This window comes from Canis lupus, chromosome 12, assembly GCF_011100685.1.
Source record: "Canis lupus familiaris isolate Mischka breed German Shepherd chromosome 12, alternate assembly UU_Cfam_GSD_1.0, whole genome shotgun sequence".
In the NCBI taxonomy this organism is placed as follows: domain Eukaryota; kingdom Metazoa; phylum Chordata; class Mammalia; order Carnivora; family Canidae; genus Canis; species Canis lupus.
The window spans coordinates 31,845,418-31,864,338 of NC_049233.1; the positions used below are offsets into that span (position 1 = coordinate 31,845,418).

Sequence of the window (18,921 nt, forward strand, 5' to 3'; positions counted from 1 at the left end):
GTTTATATTTTCTTAGGATATTTATTCTGAACCTTAGATTTGAATCTACAATTTAAAAATGCAAATATTCTTAATGGATTGTGCTCTTGGTAATGGGTGAGTAGTAGAGTTTAACACATTAGCTGTAAATAGGTCAAAGAATGCTTGCAAAAGGAAGGATGCTTACAATAAATTTTACATTAAGGACATATTTTTAGCTTTTTAAATGTATATGTTGCAACCAGACCCTAAAACTGAAGAAAACTTGCTTATCTGGATTGCTTTTTGTGCAACTTCTTATTTAATAAAGGTGATATATTTTTACTATTTGCTTGAACAGGTCCAAAAGTGCATTGCCAGGGTCAAGTAAATTTTCAAATTGTTAAATGTATTTTTCTCCTTGCACAGAGCAAAAGGTCCCAACCACTGACCAGAAATTGGGAAATATTTGACTCTAAAGAGAGGCATAGGGCATGGGCTGATGACTCAGCCTCCTTTGGGTGTCATCTCACAGGGGCCTTTCTGCAAGATCAGAGATGTTCTTCCTTTTTGTAAAAGAGATGTCAGTCATTGGGTTACTGAAACTTCTTAAAAGTGGGGTCTCTGGGAGTGAAATGGTGAGCTATAGTTTTAAGTTCCCAATATTGTAGTAAAGTTAGTTGATGCATAAATATTATAAAAATTGGCCAAGAGACTTTATATAAATTCACTTTTTATATTTGCCTATGACATAAACTAAGAGAATTCAGTTTTAAGCCAAAACCTTTTTTACAAAGTCAAATCACAAGGAACATTATGTTTTCTTAGTGAGAAATTACTAATTTCTGTTTTCATTTACTGGTTCTTTTTCAAGCATTGTTTTGTATCTAAAATATGATACATGAGGGCAGCCCCGGTGGCACAGCGGTTTAGCGCTGCCTGCAGCCTGGGGTTTGATCCTGGGGACCCTGAATAGAGTCCCACGTCAGGCTCCCTCCATGGAGCCTGCTTCTCCCTTTGCCTGTTCCTCTGCCCCTCTCTCTCTCTCTCTGTGTCTCTATGAATAAATAAATAAAATCTCTAAAAAAAAAATAAAATAAAATATGATACATGATTTGGTAGAGTAGATTAGACACTTATTAAATAGATCCATGAGGAGCATTAAAACCATTTCCGTATATTGTTAACAATAATTCAGAGAAGGCAATGAAAACTTAAATTCTGAAAACATTGATTGGCTGCTTGAATTGATGCACAATAAATATTTATTATTTTATTTTAAAGCACAAACAGTATAGGTAAATGTATAATACTTATTTTTAATTTAAATCACTACAATACTGATAAAAGACTGGAAAACTGCATTATTTTAAATAGTTTTTAAAATGTCATTTGAAATGTAGCAATTATAAAGTTAGAAAGAGAGAGGCTGTTTTTCCCTTCAATATTTTCTGAGATTATACTCTCTGTAGGTGTGAAGGTAGTTAGTCTGATTGAATACATCTAAGTGTCACACAACCAAATCTTACAAAAATTAGGGTTTACTTATAAAACTTTTCTATTGGTCTTTCAAACCAGGAAATTTGTGTTACATATAAACAGTGATAAACATTTGTTAACATAGTTTGAGAATGAAGAAAAATACAATAGAGGTAAAACTGAATGATAAAAGACATTATTATTATGTATTTTATATTAGTCATGGGGGAAAACAAAGTAAAAGCTATAAGCCTTTATAATTAAGAATTACTTCTCAAAATGATAACCTGGCTTCTTCAACCAATATGATCAGTAAACCCTGTATCTGAAAAGTAAGCTTCGATAGAGCAATAACATGAGTGGAAATTGTTTTTAAAAGAGTAACATTTGGTAAAGTAATATTACTTTATCAAAATAACTTGATCATTTTGGTCAGTCCAGTAATTGAGATAGACTAGTTTAAATATAAGTGATCAGTGCTCCAAAAGCACAATTTATATTTATGGTAAGGAGAAATAAAACGAAGTAATGAGATACAGATATTCAATATAGGCATCTAAATTAAATGCCAGAAGATGGCTTAAGACAATTTAATTGCACTTACTGGTGCTTTTTAACATCGTACTCATCAAAAGCTCTTACAAGCATGTTTTAAAAGTGGCCCTGTATTCCAGCAGAGAAAAGTGTCTCTATTAGTAATGTAGAGAATGTTATCTAAAACGGAAATACAAAAATAAAAGTATGTTTCTAATTTAATGATTTTAACATACTAGCAAAACATACTAGCATTTGATAATAATATTTTGTCTATAATTTAAAATCCACTTTTATCTATGATCTGCTTTGTTCCTCACACATACAGTTTCAGGTAGATGTATTACCCATTTTATTGAAAGCTTCAGAGAAATAAAGTGACTTTCTCAAGGTCACAGAACTAATTTTCAGGAGTTTCCTGTCAAACACAGGTCTTCTGACTTTGATTGCAGTGTTCTTTTCAGTCCCCTTTCATGGTTTGTGTCAGGATAAAGAGCCCTAATAGCGCCTTAGATACTGAAGCCATCTCCATGCTGTTTAATGTGCTTTTCTGTTACAAGTTAAGGAGCCAGAGAAGTTTGTGCTATCTTCAAAGACACACATATTAAAAATAGTATATTTTGTATCAAACTTCACTATTTTAATGTCAGCAAGTTTTAAAAATATATGTATGTATATATATATATATATATATATATACACATATATATATATATCTTTCTCATAAAGTATATGAGCTGTTTCTCACAGTCATCCAAAGTGGTTGACTAGAATAGTCTTTTCAGAATGAAGTGGCAGCATGGAAATCATAACTCTTTAGTGGAAATGTCACTGGAAACTATACCATTGGATATATAATGAGGTCATTTTGGTAGGTAGGCTGGTATTTGAGTGACAAAATTTGATTCGTAATTTGAAAGCCAATATATATTTTACTCATTTATTTATTTTGTTTCTGATCAACAAAATGAACCATAAATTTGAGTGAGTGAAGAAGGCAAATTCTGAGCACTAATTACCAATCTCTTATGATCTACGCATCACTGCTTAGTCTGTTCAACATCATTATGGCATACATTCAGGAGCAACCCAGATTTTTAAATATTTGTACAAAAATATATTTAAAAATAGATATTGATCCTGATGCATTGCTCAGTTTGATTAAAACATTTTTACTGCCGGCATAACAATGCAAGGGTAAGAGGGCTGCTTTTGTGGAAAAATGTAACTAATATTATTCATAATCTTTATCATTTTACTTTTGGAATTCATATTGTTCAAGGTTTTCTTGCTGTTAATTAATAAGATACAGCCATAATATTTCTACGTCACTTACTCTCATCACAACACAGGTTGAAATACCGAAAAAAAAGCTTTGCATTATATTTTTCTGAATTTTACACTTAAATTTTTCATCCCTAAATATATATATTCATACATACATATATGTGTGGATATATGTTTTAACCATTAACATATTATTGGGTTCTAGAATAATCATTTTTAATGTTTAGAGTATTCTTTACCATAATAGAAAAAATTATGAGGCTTGCTTTTAAATATTATTCAGATGATCATCCAATAACATTTTTATGAAGTAGTTAAATATAAATTGGTGAAGGGAAAAAAAAAGACTTAAATAATCAAGGGTAATCTATAGAGTACTTTCAGGACAAACACTGATCCAACGCTGAAAAAAAGTCCTATTTAATGAAATGCATCATCCCAGTTACCACTGTCTGTGCCCTTATGATATATAGCTAGTCATAAATGCCTTTAATCTATGCCTCTGGGTACATAATGCAGACCAATTTAAGCACAAATCTTTACAATGGTGCTACCCAAATTGTGGTTGGTGGACCTATGCTTATCTGCAAACCAGTTTTTAATGGGCCCCTGAGGAGATAAGAAGCTTATACCAGAATGTAAATTCAACTACTTTATCAAGCACATGTTTTATTTCAGCTGACTTTTTTGTTTGTTTGTTTGGAAAAAAGAAATTCTCAGTGCAGAATTTCAATTCAGCAAGTTGAGTTACATTCTGGTTCATCCTTCTTCTGTCCTGGAGTACCAGTCTAAGGACCAGCTGCATTGAGTAGCACTGCAAGTAATTTCCAAGTCATTTACTAACCTTTCTAAAAAAAAAAAACAAAAAAACAAAAAAACAAAAAAACAAAAAAACAAGATGGACAAATAGATTATCATATTCTTTTTTAAAAATTCTTTTCCAAAGGCAAATTCTAAACAGAACTTGTAAACTATACATTGTTCCTTGGTTTATATAATCGGTGATACAAAATATTCAGAATTACTTCACCTGCAAACCTTTCTCACAACTAAATAATTTAAATTCTTCCTGCTGGCAGGTAAATGCCCCAATTTTGTATTTGGGGAAAGCAACTGCAAGTTTTCAAATCAGTGTTAAAAATCTATCCTGAACATGATATCAGAATAGAATCAGAAGCCCATTGTGATGGTCTTAGAAATTCTTGACTTTAAGTCTTTTTGGGACATGACTTACATAATAATAGAAACTAGACATAATTTTAGTGGGATGCTTACTCTAAGAAAATTAATGAATACAGACATCCATTGGCTTTTTAGGGCCCTATTTTGAATAAATTAATAGAAATCATAGGAGAAATCTTCCTTTATTTTAATAAAACTCACTCCTCTACACTAGATCATGAGGAAAATTGTGAGCAGAAGGTTTTTAAACAAATTATCACAAAATAAATAGCTGTCATAGGATAGAAAAGTAAGAATTGCTCTAGGAATAAACTATAAATAAGAGTCAGTATTTAACACAATAAAAATTAGATATGCCCAAATTCCCAGGGCTCCACCTCATCCAGCATTAGAAAGGAGGCTACCCAAAAAGGATTAGGGGAAAATATATACATCAATATACCCCTGCTCACGAAAGCCAGAGTAAGTTTAGCAATACATTTTACTTCCTCTCCCATCCAAAGGACAAAGCCTTAGATTGGCTCTAAAAGAATCCCTTCAGCAATCATTGTTTTTGAAAAATGCTAACTGGTCCCTTCATAGTATCGGTAGCACAGTGTCTTTGTGAAGAGTAGTTTTGCTAACAAGGTTATAACAAACTTGGACCTTGCATCAGTGTAATATGTATCTCTCTTTACATGTATTTTCTCTGAAATGTTTCCTTGTACCTTTTGATGTAGTGTCACATTTTTACATTTAAATTATTCTTGCATGTCATAATGTCAGCTTGGTATGATGCTTAGTAGATGAATATTCAAAACAGTATTTCATGTTTATTTGTTGTCTTGCACACAGGTGAATCTGGTGTGGAAGAGTGGTCCCAGTGGAGCACATGCTCAGTTACTTGTGGTCAAGGGTCGCAGGTGCGAACCAGAACTTGTGTATCACCTTACGGGACACACTGCAGCGGCCCATTAAGAGAATCAAGGGTTTGCAATAACACTGCCCTCTGTCCAGGTAGTGTTAGCAGCAACTACAACTGTGGATGTTATTGAATTGTGTCATGCTACGCATTTGGAAAGATTTGTTATTTTCATATGAACTGGGTATAGACTTTTTAATTAGAGTGGATAAGTTTAATTCTTATTCAACTGCAAAATTTTGTTATATATGTAATTACTTCTGCTTTCAGAGCAGTCAGGAAACTACATAAGTGACTCCCTCTCCACTGTAACTATATGCTTAAAATTTCTGTATCTGTTTCTAATAATACTTGAGATTATAATAACTTTCCTTATTCCAGGTGGTAAAAGCGTCCAGTTGAATGTTTGAGGCATTGCAGGCATACTGGAAATGTCATTGTTTTAGGCAGTGGTTGATACAATCTTTAAAGCAGTCAGCTGTTTAGGAAAACATCACTTATTTGGCTCTATCAGAGAAAGTAATTCCCTTGACCCAAAGGACATTCTGTTAATTTATTCCATTCTAGTGACTGTCCTCATCTGAGCTATCCACTGCATTGTAAACCTTTAGCCATAAAGGGGGGGGAGGGGATCCTCAATGTTAAATGGAGCACATCACAGTAACTCGTCCACATAGGGTGAGATTTTCCGTGTTACATCAACATTTTGTTCTCATTTGAGGCCTACGTGCATATTACAAGCATTCCTCCTTCTTAAATTACTGACTTTCATGTAAAAATAAGTACTAAAAGGAATTTGGGATTTCCTTCAATAATTCCAAAGCACATGATATTATGAATCCCCAGGTTTGTATTTTTATTCAACTATTTGGTGAATGGGTGATGCAAATTTATTGACCATTGCAGCTGACACAGAATTTGCATTCACAGCCTTTCCAGTAGCCTCCAAAAGGTGTGGGCATAAAGAGAGGGACCAGCACTGCAGCAGCTTTTCATCTGTTAAATTGTGTGTAAAAGTTTCTGATGAGTTCCATTTCCAGAAATGGCTGATTTTGCAGTTGCTAAAAGCAAAAGTAGAGAGTGGGTGGCATGGGGGAAAGACAGGGATAATCCCAATTTCCTAGCAGAATGAGCAAGGGCAACCCATTACAAGACAGTCTGGAGGAGTTGTTTTTTTAATGGGTACAAGGTTTTGATTTGCAAAATGAGTAAGTTCTGGAGACTGTTTTACAACAATGGGAATATATTTAACACTGCTGAATTGTACACTTAAAAATAGTCTAGATGATAAATTTTCTGTTATGTATTTTTTTTGTCACAATAAAAGAAAAGACAATCTGGAAGAAACAAAAGAGAAAGGAAGTGGTGGGCAGAATGTGGAGGAGAGCTGATGCATGAGATGGGAAATCCCTTTATAATGGAATGAAGAGATTCAAAGCCACAGATGAAGGAAGAAGTAAAAGCTAAACAGGGCAGGAAACTATGAGGAAGGCAAGACAGAATAAGCAGGAAGCAGCAATAATTTCCACTGAAAGCAAGAAAAATCAATGAGAGTCAGTGGGAATTAAACTAGATGAGAAGGAACATCAAGTGAAAAAAAAAATCAGAGGGAAAAAGTGCTTATGGAGGTCATGGAAGGGGAGAACAATGAAAAGACACAAAACCAAAGGTCAGAGAACAAACAAATTCTAGGTCTGTTTGGCAAGAGAAGGAAAATGACCTGGGGGTTTCCAGAATTATCAAATTTCTAAATTTTATACCTTAAAGGACCCCATGAGTAAATGCTTATGGATTTTCAGCTGGGTGTGGGTAGAGTACGTTGCTGGCTCCTATTTACAGGACTTATGTTAAAGGTTGCAGGATCAAGCTTCCTATCCTGGGCAATGACAAAAGTGTCAATAGAGAATTAAGCTGTGCTTGATATATACATTTATCTTGTCAGCATCCTTCTGAAAAGTCAAATTCCCTTCAACATACATGGGGGTAGAGTCTAATGGCAAATGGGTCCCCAAGTGGAAATCTGAGAGGGTGTTAAAGTGTTCACAATTCTCCATACAGTGCTTACTTTCCAACCACTTGTCATGCACATTCATATGGTTGACATATGGAAACCTCCATCTTTCTGCCAGAGACTGCTGATTAATCCCTTCACTGGGCAAAGAGAGCATCTGTAGTGGGACCAGAGTGCTTTCCCTTTCACTCTGTGTCTGACGTTTAGAAAACTGAATTATATTCTGATTGTACATTTTTTCCCAATTTCTTAACCTCCTACCATTTACTGAAGAAATACATACTAATCATTAGTTACTCTTCACCTTCATATACTATAGACTTTTCTTTCTAAATCTGGTTAAATAGTACTGACAATAAGAAGAATGTATCTTTTAATCATTGTGATAGTTCAGATGTTGAATTTAAGAGAATGGAAAGTTTCATTGATTTCTTTAATTTTCTAAAACTGAGCACTAATTTAGCAACTTTGTTATTTTAAAAATATAGAATAAGTATTTCACTATAGGAAATTGGGATATCTTTTAGATGGTTATTATATTTGTTATGAAATATGTTGTGTTCAATATTTTGTTCAGTTACTTGCTATGCTGGTAAATATGCACTTTTTTTGATATATCATGAAAACAAAAACCGAAAGTGAATTTAAAAACTTAAATAGTACCTAAACGATGGAAGTATCTTTCTAAAATAATACTTTAAATTCCCAAAAGAAAATTAGTTCAGGAATCAATAACCTAGTTGTTACACTGTGGATATTCAAGTGTTTGGCATTTAATTAATGAAAATGACACAAGGACAAAATGAATGTCAAAGCCACTTTCCATAAAATATGTGTAATAATAGAATTTGAGCTTGTATTTATTTGCATTGCTAAAGCCTAATCCATAGTGTTATAAATTAGTTCCCTTTCACCCATATTATTCTAATTTCAAAGAAGAGTTTTCTTAATTAAATTGCAGTATAATGTGTTACTTCTAATAGGATCCTAAGGCACCCAGCCTTTTGCACATTGTTACTTTGACATTATAGGCTCTTCAAAAATTCTTATTACTCAGCACAAAAATTTCTCTGGACGTTGCTAAATGTCCCCTGCGGGGCAAAATTACCCCTGGTTGAGAACCACTGGTCTACCCAATATGTCTTCTAATCCTTTAGAAGTTTATTTGGGCTGAGGAATGGTTTCGATGTTTTTTTTTTGTTTGTTTTTTTTTTTGGTAAATGTCACAGTATCCACATCTATATATTTCTGAAGGAAAAAACTTTTCACTTAAAGGAATTATTTTATATGTATCAATGTAAATTATAAGTTAATTTGTATGCTTATTTCGAAATCTGGTAGTAATATAATTTATATATCGTATATTCCTCATTTCACCTCTAGATAGCACAGAGTAGGGATGTGATAATATAGCTAGTGTCTAAGTAAAGAAGAAAACTATAAATATGGATTAATCTAAGTTTCTTGATTTTATTAAGCATATTATCCAAATGAATAGATTATTTACAGATTTTCATACTTTACTGAAAGGTAAAAGAATTTATATAATAATTTGCCTCTAATATAAAAATATCTTTATTCCTTAACATAAATATTATGAATAGCATCTATAAAATTATGATATGTGTTATTATTTCTGACTAATTCAATAGTATCTAAAATAAAAAATATATTAATGATTTTTTTTTCCTTTTCAAATAAAAAAAAGTATTTTTTGATTTTTTAAAAATGTTGTGGAGGAGCCATGAAGTTTCACCATGGGACAATAAAGATTGTTAAACAGTAGGAAGTAACATACTTTTCAAAGGATTCCAGCTTCATGATTTAACTAAACCATCAAGATTAATCAACATTTCTTTGAGGTTAATAGAGAAAAATCTTCCAATTTAGCACTTTTTTTTTTCAGGCTTTGTTCAAGGAATACAGGGCAGTGTGATTTGATTGAGGAGAAAATTAACAGGATCAGCAATATGAATACGATATGGTCTGTTAACATTTAAAACACTTCTATTATATAGATAATAGGGGTAGAAAGGATTGTTTATAAATTGAGAAATCTTGGTAATTAAAAGTAACAAACAATTAATTAAAGATATATGTTTTATATGACAAAATACATTCACATATAATATTTTTAAAATATTTTGCTATCGTTGATCATATATAACCTATATATAAATATATGTATATGTGCATTTTTTTCCTTAGAGTTAAATACAGATTCATTATTTATTCTTATGACAATGGATACAAAGTGCTTTGGTTTTCCAAACTTAAATGAGAAAAATGTAAATATATTAATTTCTTTTACTATCTTACTTTTTTCTATGTAATATTTAAAAAATATATTTTCCAGCAAATTTCTCAGAAACTTGAAGAATTTTTCACTATTACACAAATTTGACTTTTTCAACATTGCAATATATTTTCATAACCAGTTGGGGCAACTCAATAGCATAAATAGAAGAATTAAGGTATTATGTATGTGTTTTTAAAGGTAATAACTTTAAAACACGTATTATATATGTGTTTTTAAAGTAATAACTTGGTTAGTATATATATGTGAAATATTCTAGATATACTATATTTACTCGCATAACTCCTCTGACACTTTATATTGATTCTGCTTACCCCCACCGATGTTGAGAGAAAGTGAATTTTTTTTCATCACTCATTATAAATTTCTACTTCCCCTCCTAATTCTAGTTGGTGTCATATCAAACTTATGTTTATGAACTCCTAAGAGCATACTAAGACCAGAGAGGCTCAACATCAAGACAGGAGCTTTTGAACCAAAGAGCACATTTTCCCCAGCTTCTTTTTATTTGTATTACCCACAGAGTGCTATTCCTTACTATTCTAAATATTAAAAATTGGGATGAAATTGGTGATTTGATCATGACAAAGAAGGGTCTAAACTTAGAACTCTAATGGACTTCTTGCAAAAGATGTCAATATGTATTCTCAGTGGCTATTATGGAGGAACACAAATTATGTTAATATTTCTTACTAATTTGAATTCATTGTAATGGCATAATTGAAGTATTGATGTATGTATACTTATGTTAGGAATAATCCTAATTAGATCATTTGCTTTCTCTAGAAATTTTTGTTTATTAGCAGGATTTCCAGCATATCAAATTATTGCAAAAAGGAAGAAATCTTCATATTTGCCAGTCAATTTAAAAGAGGGCAAAGACGAGAATCTTATGCGAGCAGATACAGTTTTTGAAATTTCCCTCTTATTCAAAGACAGTGACTTTAAATACTCACGTTTTTTTTAAAATGGAAAAAATACATTTATTTTCTAAAATATGAAGCTAATAAGCTATTTAAAATATGTATCATTAACTGTCAGATTTTTTTTTTCATTTTTGACACCATCAGTCATGAATCCTGAAATTTTGTAGTTGTTGGAAGAATTAAGTTGGCCCTTTTATACTTATATGCAAATATAACTCTGGAAGATCATATCTGTTATAAGAAATTTAGTTTTCTATACTACCTTATAAGTTTATATTACTCTTATTTAAAAATAATTCATGACCACTCTACTATGAAAGAGAGAGGTGCATTTACATTAAAAAAGAAAATATTTAAATTTATGACATAAATAACTGTTCAAGTACAGAAACAAAGTACATGCCATCTTGCATTATTTTAATGAATTTTCAAATTAACCTTTGCGGGGTTTTGGCATTAAGAATGTTAACTGAGCTTTTAGAATATCTTCATACTTATCTACTTGATGATTTTTTTTCTTTCATAATTATGAAAAAAAATCTTGGACTTTATCTCTCTGCTTTTGTTGTTGAAGCTTCTTTGCTTTATTACAGTACATGGAGTATGGGAGGAGTGGTCACCATGGAGTTTATGTTCATTTACATGTGGTCGAGGCCAAAGAACAAGAACAAGGTCGTGCACACCTCCTCAGTATGGAGGAAGGCCGTGTGAAGGACCTGAAACACATCATAAGCCTTGTAATATTGCTCTGTGCCCAGGTGAGCATATTCTGTATTTGGCGCTTTGTATTTGTGTACTTTGTATGTAGCCCCTAGTGTACATAGAAAATATTACAACTTTTATTCCATCACATTGGAAAATGTGTCCTTTGGTTACTGTTTCTTGCCTGAAACTGAGTTCTTTCCTTGATTCTGTCATATGCAATGGCTTTTAAGATTTCCTTGACTGAGTACCAAAGCTCATCTTTCTTCAATTTCTATAAATATGTATATTAATTCTATCCACTCAGATTTTATTTATACTCAGCTTTTCCCTTCTGGAAAAATTACAAGGAGTCCTAAAGGCTTAAGACTGACTGTTGCCGTGATACTATAACTGGAGAGACAGTTTTAAAGGCAGTTTTTCCCATGTCATTGTTTTGTATTCATTCAGTTAAGGAGTAGGGATTCATCACTGACCATGTGTGAAAATGATAGTATTTGTTAGGAAAGCAGACTTTATAGATTTACTGCTAGATGCATAACATGGTTAGTTTACAAATGACTCCATGTGATTATGAAGACTGTATAGTCTGTTCATAGAGTATATTTGTAATCCTAAATTTTAGTTCCTTTAAAATGTTTCAATGCTTTTTTACCTGTACTTAATAATTTCACCCATTTTTCAGAGAGAAGTCCTTATAATGCTGTTATTTAGGTTGTTGAAACATTCAAACAAAAAACAAATACCTAAAAAATGAAAAAGATTGATTGCAAAAGATTGCACTCAAGGGGCTTACAACTTATGAGAGAAAATACAGACATAGAAATGATAGAATCTCCCAGGAACTAGCCAATACATATTTTAGAAGAAGAGAGACATGAGTGGCAAATGGCAAAAGCTATAATGGCAAAGACCAATATAAATAACCATTTATCTACTCCTGGGAGACTTTTTCATTGGCCATTCTGCATGCAAGCAACATAGCTGAGATCCTGGGAATGTGCTCCAAACATATTATCCAGCTCACCTTCCATCCCATTTGTACTCTCAATTCCCCAAGGTAATATCTTGTATTGAGGATATCCTGTAATGAAGCAGTGATACAGTTCCTCTGGAAATTTTAACTATCTAAAACATCTTGAGACTGTGAAAGTCCCCCAAAATGTACATAAGCAACAGTCATCACAAGCTTGTTCCCTTTTACTTTAGATAAGACAACTAGGTTCCTGTATCAGGAATATCCATTTAAATATGTAGTAGTTATATTTACTCCTAGAACTTAATGAGTTCTATAAATTATGAATATAACTTGTACAATTCAATATTAATGTAATTATGAATATTAGGGAGTCAAAATTATGATTCCTTATTTGCAAATCACTCCCAGAAAATCTATTTATGAAATCAGTTATGTTCTGTTATTTCTATCTCTCTATAAACATACAGACTAGTACATAGACATGCACACACACACACACACACACAAACACACACACATAAATGCCCTGTCTTTTTTCCAAAGATTTGAGCAAGCTTATACAAATTTTAGATTTTTTTTTTACTGCTGAGCTGTGACACTTACAGAGAGTCAAATATAGTTCATTCTTATTTGTCCATCGAGTGTGAAAAAAATACATAATATGGGGAAACTAAAAGTGATAACTAACTATAGAATTTCTTTTAATATATTAGTTTTTATTACTTCTTTTACCTTGGTTAATCCCCATCAGTATAAAGATAAAAATGGCACTGATCAGCTAAAATGTTATCAACCATTTTTCTCATAGTCTACTTTTCATGAACTTTCAAGGAGTAAAGTGCTTGGAGGTCAAGAAATAGGAATGCTAAACTATTAGAATTCATATAAGAAAACTCATTTTTCTAATTTGACATAATTTTTTATCACTGAAATGGTAACCACATGTGTTTTAAAGCTAGTTTTGTTTTAAAATATTATACTGTCACTGGAATCACTTTAAGACCATTAGAATTTTGTCTTTCTTTTGTGTAGGTCTTTAAATTTGGGAAATTATGTTTATATTATTTGTAGCTGGCCTAGCTCATATTCTCCCATGGATCTATATTGGGTACATTATAAATTTATTATGTGTTGTTTCTATTATTTCCATTCTTGAATTTACTTATATCATAAAAAATGTAAAACTCTTACCATATTGTATCCCAATTTCTTTTCTATTTCAAAGGGGATTCGAATAGCTATGATTTTTTAAAAAAAATATTTTATATTTAACCAAACATATTGACATTATGCTTTTGAAATATATAAGATTTATTCAGTGTAAACATTTGGAATCTTAAAACTAACTGTCTCATAGCTAAATTCAGGTGCCTTCACTTTATATAAAAGCATCATCATATGTCAGCAAGATGTAAGGCACTACTGAGAAGACTATAGAGTCCCTGATCTCAAGAAATTTGTGATCTCTTCAAAGGATTCAGACATAAGCACGTGAAAAGTTAAATGCAGCTCTGATAAACACATATAAAGATTCCACTTCAGTGGAGAGAGGGGATAATTTGATAACTCAGTGATTTCAGCCTACATTTCTTGTAGACATCCAACCTGAGATCCTGGAGACATCTTAAGGTATAAAACTGTGATAGACAGTATATCATTAATAAATAAAACAGGCCAAGACCTATACACTTGATTCCCTTTGGCTAGGGAATTGCCAAAGAACCAGAGAACAGAGGAAACAATTGAAACAGAACAATTGAAACAACAAATTGGGTACCAACTCACCAACTCTGCAAGACCTGACCATGTGGCTTGTGGTAAAGGGCAATGATATTTTAGTGTGGGATCACGTCAGAATGGCATTCCAGCATCATGCTTTTAAGAAATACATATTATTACCATAATGAAGTGGATGCTATGTAGGGCCGATGTGTATTGTCCATATCAAACAATGAAATATGTTTTATTTATACAAATTCTGACATCAACTTTAAGGTAGATGACATCCTGTTTTCATCAGGTACTTTCCTTAGTCAATGTCCAACTTTCTCCCACTTCTTTTGAGGTGAGGGAAACCTATCTGCCTGGGATCCAAATAAGGAGAGAGGAAAGAAAGGAAAGGGTTTCTATGGTATTTTCTAGTATGAATTATCAGTTATTAATGTGTACCATGTCCAAGAACAGATACCATTGTTGATGGAGGGAGGTGGGTGAGAGATAAAAGCGAACAACAAAAAGTATTTACTATGACTCATTCCTTGACTATAAACATAATGTTACCCCATGTTCCTCCCTTTCTTATCTATACTAATAGTTAAATGTGATATTATGGAAGGGTGTGTGTATGTATGTGTATGTCCAATGGTCTTTGTGGTCTGTTTTTATCTCACAAAATGTATAATTTCTGGCAGTCCATATTTTCTCTTTTCTCTGAATTTTCATTTCAATCCCTAATCAAACATCAAATTCATAGTTATATAAATTAGTATATATGAGGAAATTTTCTTTCATTGCCTGTTTATCTCTCTGTGCAACTTTGTACTGGTAACATCGAATACATTACTATTGAATGGATTTTCTTGATGGGCATATCCAAATTTTTAGTTATCATCTCCTCCAAGAATTACAGAACATTTTCTGGGTATGTATTTAATAAAACATTGACGTAATGTGGCAGAACTTGGACTTTCACAAGAGAACACTTACTTAAATTTAAGTGTCATCTTTTAATATCTGTGTTAATCCTCTGATTCTTAATCTCTTCATCTATAAAATGGGGACGATAGCATACCCATTTTACAGAACTTGTGAGATGCTGTAAGAATCTGAACAGCAAATCGTATATAAGTTTCAGTATTATTATTGTGTCGGTACCCTATAGTCAAATACCATCTGGATGACACTTGTACTTAGGCAAGTTGGACTCACTATGCTTGGCATTGAGGGAAAATGAACATAGGCAATGGTGGAGCATCTCATTAAGAGAGTGTTAGAAAGATTTATTAAGAGTTTGCGCTTGCTTGGGGTGATTTTAAGGAGGGTTTTAGGAAGTGGGACTTTGTTCTGGATTTAAGAATGTCTGAAAAAAAAAAAGAATGTCTGGATGGGGGAAAAATCTTTTATTAGGTATCTTAATGAATTATCCAGGAGGAGGGAAAACTTGCTTTAATTCGTGAAGAAGTGGCAGTCACTCATATTAGCTGAGAGAAGATAATGTTTGGAACTCTGGGTTAAGCTGTGACCTTGTTTCATTTCATCTCACTTTATCAGGGTCTCAGAGTGACCTTGTTTGCTCTTAATGTTCTCTGTGATGGTTTTAGATCCAACAGGAGATAACACAGCCTTGCTATGAGCACCAAGCAAGCAGCTAACAACATTGAGTCTAGCTGTAAGTGTCAGACCAGTTCCTGGATGTCACTTTAATAGTGATTCCTCCTCTAGGGTGATTTAATCATGTTACCTGCTTTTGTTTTAATGTTTTTGATTTTTATTAATATTATTAAATGGAGAAAGAAAAGTGTTAGAGATAATGGAATGCTTACATTTTCCTAGGGAGACCCTCTTAAAATTATATAGATGTGTATCCCCAAAATAAAATTGATATAGCCTTTTACAAAATTAAATACTTTAGGGAAAATAAAATCTCAAAATCTTAGTTCAAGGCCTCAAGGTTTATAGTAATTTTCTTTGTAGTGTGTTACTTTTCTTCCCCCTATAGTTGAAAGATGGAAGGAACCAGTGATTCAAATTTGGTCCTCTTTGTTTCAGTTTTGACAGTTCTTATTCTGATATAATTTGTGTAGTAAAGTACAAATAATATAGAATATAGGGATCAGTAATAATTGAATAACAGATTGAAGGCTGAAAGAAATGAAAGAATTATTGACAAATTAGTTTTCATTTATAGGCTGAAAGAAGTAGAAATGAATTTAATTAAATGATTCAGTGGCAAACACAGTGGTCTGGAATTCACAAGACATGGATTAATGTTCAGTCTCAGTCTTTAATTATAAATATTTACTTAAGCAACATATTCATCTTCTCTGTACCTCAATTTTCTCATTTGCAAAATGGAGCCAGAATTCATTACCCTGCTATATCAGAGGATTGTCACATGATTAAAAATAGGTGACTGATTCTTGAAAAGTATAAAACCACATAAAGTGGAGGATGTTTATCTTGATTTTCATGATAATATTACTTGAACAGTAAAGGATTTGGAAAAAATAGGTAAAATTAATTCAGGATATTATGATAGATTTTGAGCTCTGTTTCTTATGGACAGCCTTAATCATAGACTCAAAGAGATTTGTAGAAGAGGGCTTTAAATTTTTCCCTTCTACCCTTCAAAGACTTCTATCTAGTTGAAGAATCAAAAACTCAAAGTTTTATTACACGTGCACAGTGGTCCAATAGTGAAATTGAGACCTAAAGAAATAACCCAGGCAGGCAGTTTTGATACTTTTAGACAGACAATAAATCTGTAAGGAATTAGCAGAACATAGAAAACTTAATTTTAGGAGCTTCAATTAATAAGGAATTCTAAACAGAATTTGGGCCAAGGTAGTGAATTAGAAAAAGTAACAAGAGTTATTTACATAGTCTTCTAGGCTCTAAAGTTCCTATCCCTGGTGATAAGGAGGTCTCTTTACCCCCTAGCATAGGGAGCGTACCTTGCACATGGGAGATTTTGCTTCTCACTTTCTGGATACAAAGGACAGGGGCATTGGCTGTTTCTTAAGTAATCTTTATTTAAAATAATCAATAGATCAGAGTGGTACATTTGTGAGTGGCCTGACTTTGGCCCATACAGATTACTTCTACATCGTTTATACACTAGGGAGAAGTACATATATAAGGGCTTATGCCAGTCTGTGGGGCTGAGCTGTGCCACACTGTTGAGTCCTGCATTTGAGAAATGTGTTCCTGTGAATCCAGAACCTTGAGAGAGATCCTGTCAGGTTGTATTTTTTCAGGTATATTCATAGTCTCTTACAAAACCTAAGAAGAATGAAAGAATAACCCAAAGATGGGCCTCAGGAACACAGCTGGACCCAAACCCCTTGTTATCCAAAGTAAGAGGCTTCAGTCTCCTGTGGACCTAAAATTTGATTCCTCAGCAAGTAGGAGGGGGTGATGTCCCCACAGTCCCTCTGCGGGAACCCTTCCTGTGAGGACCATGAACAGGAAGATGCTAAACATTTGCCTGACCTTGGTTCAAAAGTCTCTGGTTGTCTCTGCATGAGAATGTTAGAATTTGAAACTCAAATACTGCCTCATTAACCTGTTCTTTAATTAATTTGCATTTTGTCTTCTTAACTTTCTGGTCTACTGTACTAATGGTCTAATGTCACTTTGTGTCATTTCAGATTTTTAGCATTGTTCTGGTGATCTTTCAGTGTTTAGTTTATATGATTTTTAAAAAATTGTATCTTTATTAATCCTGGCTTGCTTTCTTTTACTATTTGATATTTTTTTTCTCTAGCAAATTTTGTCTTAACTTACTTTCCAACTATTTATTCTTCTTAGCCTTATCACAATGACTTGCCTCTATTTTAAATTCTAATTTTTTAAATGATATTTCATTTTGATTTTTCCCCTTTCGTGATTTATTTTAAAATGACAAATGCCCATCTTGGCATATGCCCAAAGCCAAGAGGTTGACTTTTGACATTTCAGTGTTAATACCATCAAGAGATCTTTCCAGTTCCCTGAGTAACTCTCAACTCAGTAAAAATTTGAGCTTTCCAAATTTGCCATCACTAAATCAGATAGCCTCCATACCACAGGACAGAACTCTTCTCCTCAAACCCTCTACCCGCCAATGGTAGCCTTATCAGTCAGCAATAATCAACCCAAAAGAGTTGCCAAAATGATAGTTTTATTATCCAAAATATTCATGGCTTTATCTTGTGGCTATTGTTCTCCATCTGATTCTGTATTGTCATAGTTATTGCTAAAGATGTGAAAATTGACTGAAACACAGTATTTTCATTAAAACATATTTGAATTTAATTAGGCCTCTGTACATGGAAGACAGGTGAACACAATTGTAACTCTATATATGGCAGGAGAAAGTTCATATAACAAAGTAAACCCCAGGAATCTAGCAATTTAACCTTTACAATTTTAATTATTCTGGATCCAGAAAATCTAGTAATGTGTCACATTGCTGAAGTGAAACTTTAACTGTCCCCAGGGTTACATTGTGGTATAAGGAAACACATTACGTGATGGTAAGACGGGCTAATCTCTCAGCATTCTCCTGGCTTCAAAAAACAGCCTTATTGTTCTCTATTCTTAGTCACCTTTGTAGGATGGTTCATAAAGTAATAGACATTTGGAGTTTCTAAATTGAAAAATGACACTATAAAAAATCCAACTGGAAATTCTTATGATGGAAACGCAAAGAAATTGAAAAAGTCTAAGAAGGTGTTAACCTAGCTGCACATTATAGAAGAAATTATGTACTTTTTTTTTAATTTTTTTTATTTATTTATGATAGTCACAGAGAGAGAGAGAGAGAGGCAGAGACACAGGCAGAGGGAGAAGCAGGCTCCATGCACCGGGAGCCCGACGTGGGATTCGATCCCGGGTCTCCAGGATCGTGCCCTGGGCCAAAGGCAGGCGCCAAACCGCTGTGCC

General features: G+C 32.9%; 1 protein-coding gene across 4 annotated transcripts in view; it reads left to right on the plus strand.

Moving 5' to 3' along the window:
• Window positions 1-18,921, plus strand: part of ADGRB3 (adhesion G protein-coupled receptor B3) — a 711,230-nt gene that overhangs the window by 280,644 nt on the left and 411,665 nt on the right. For all 4 annotated transcript variants that reach the window (XM_038554438.1, XM_038554440.1, XM_038554441.1 and 1 more), the window contains 2 exons: window positions 5,275-5,436; window positions 11,189-11,353. In XM_038554438.1, the coding sequence (XP_038410366.1) occupies window positions 5,275-5,436; window positions 11,189-11,353 (327 nt within the window). The remainder of the gene's footprint in view (window positions 1-5,274; window positions 5,437-11,188; window positions 11,354-18,921) is intronic.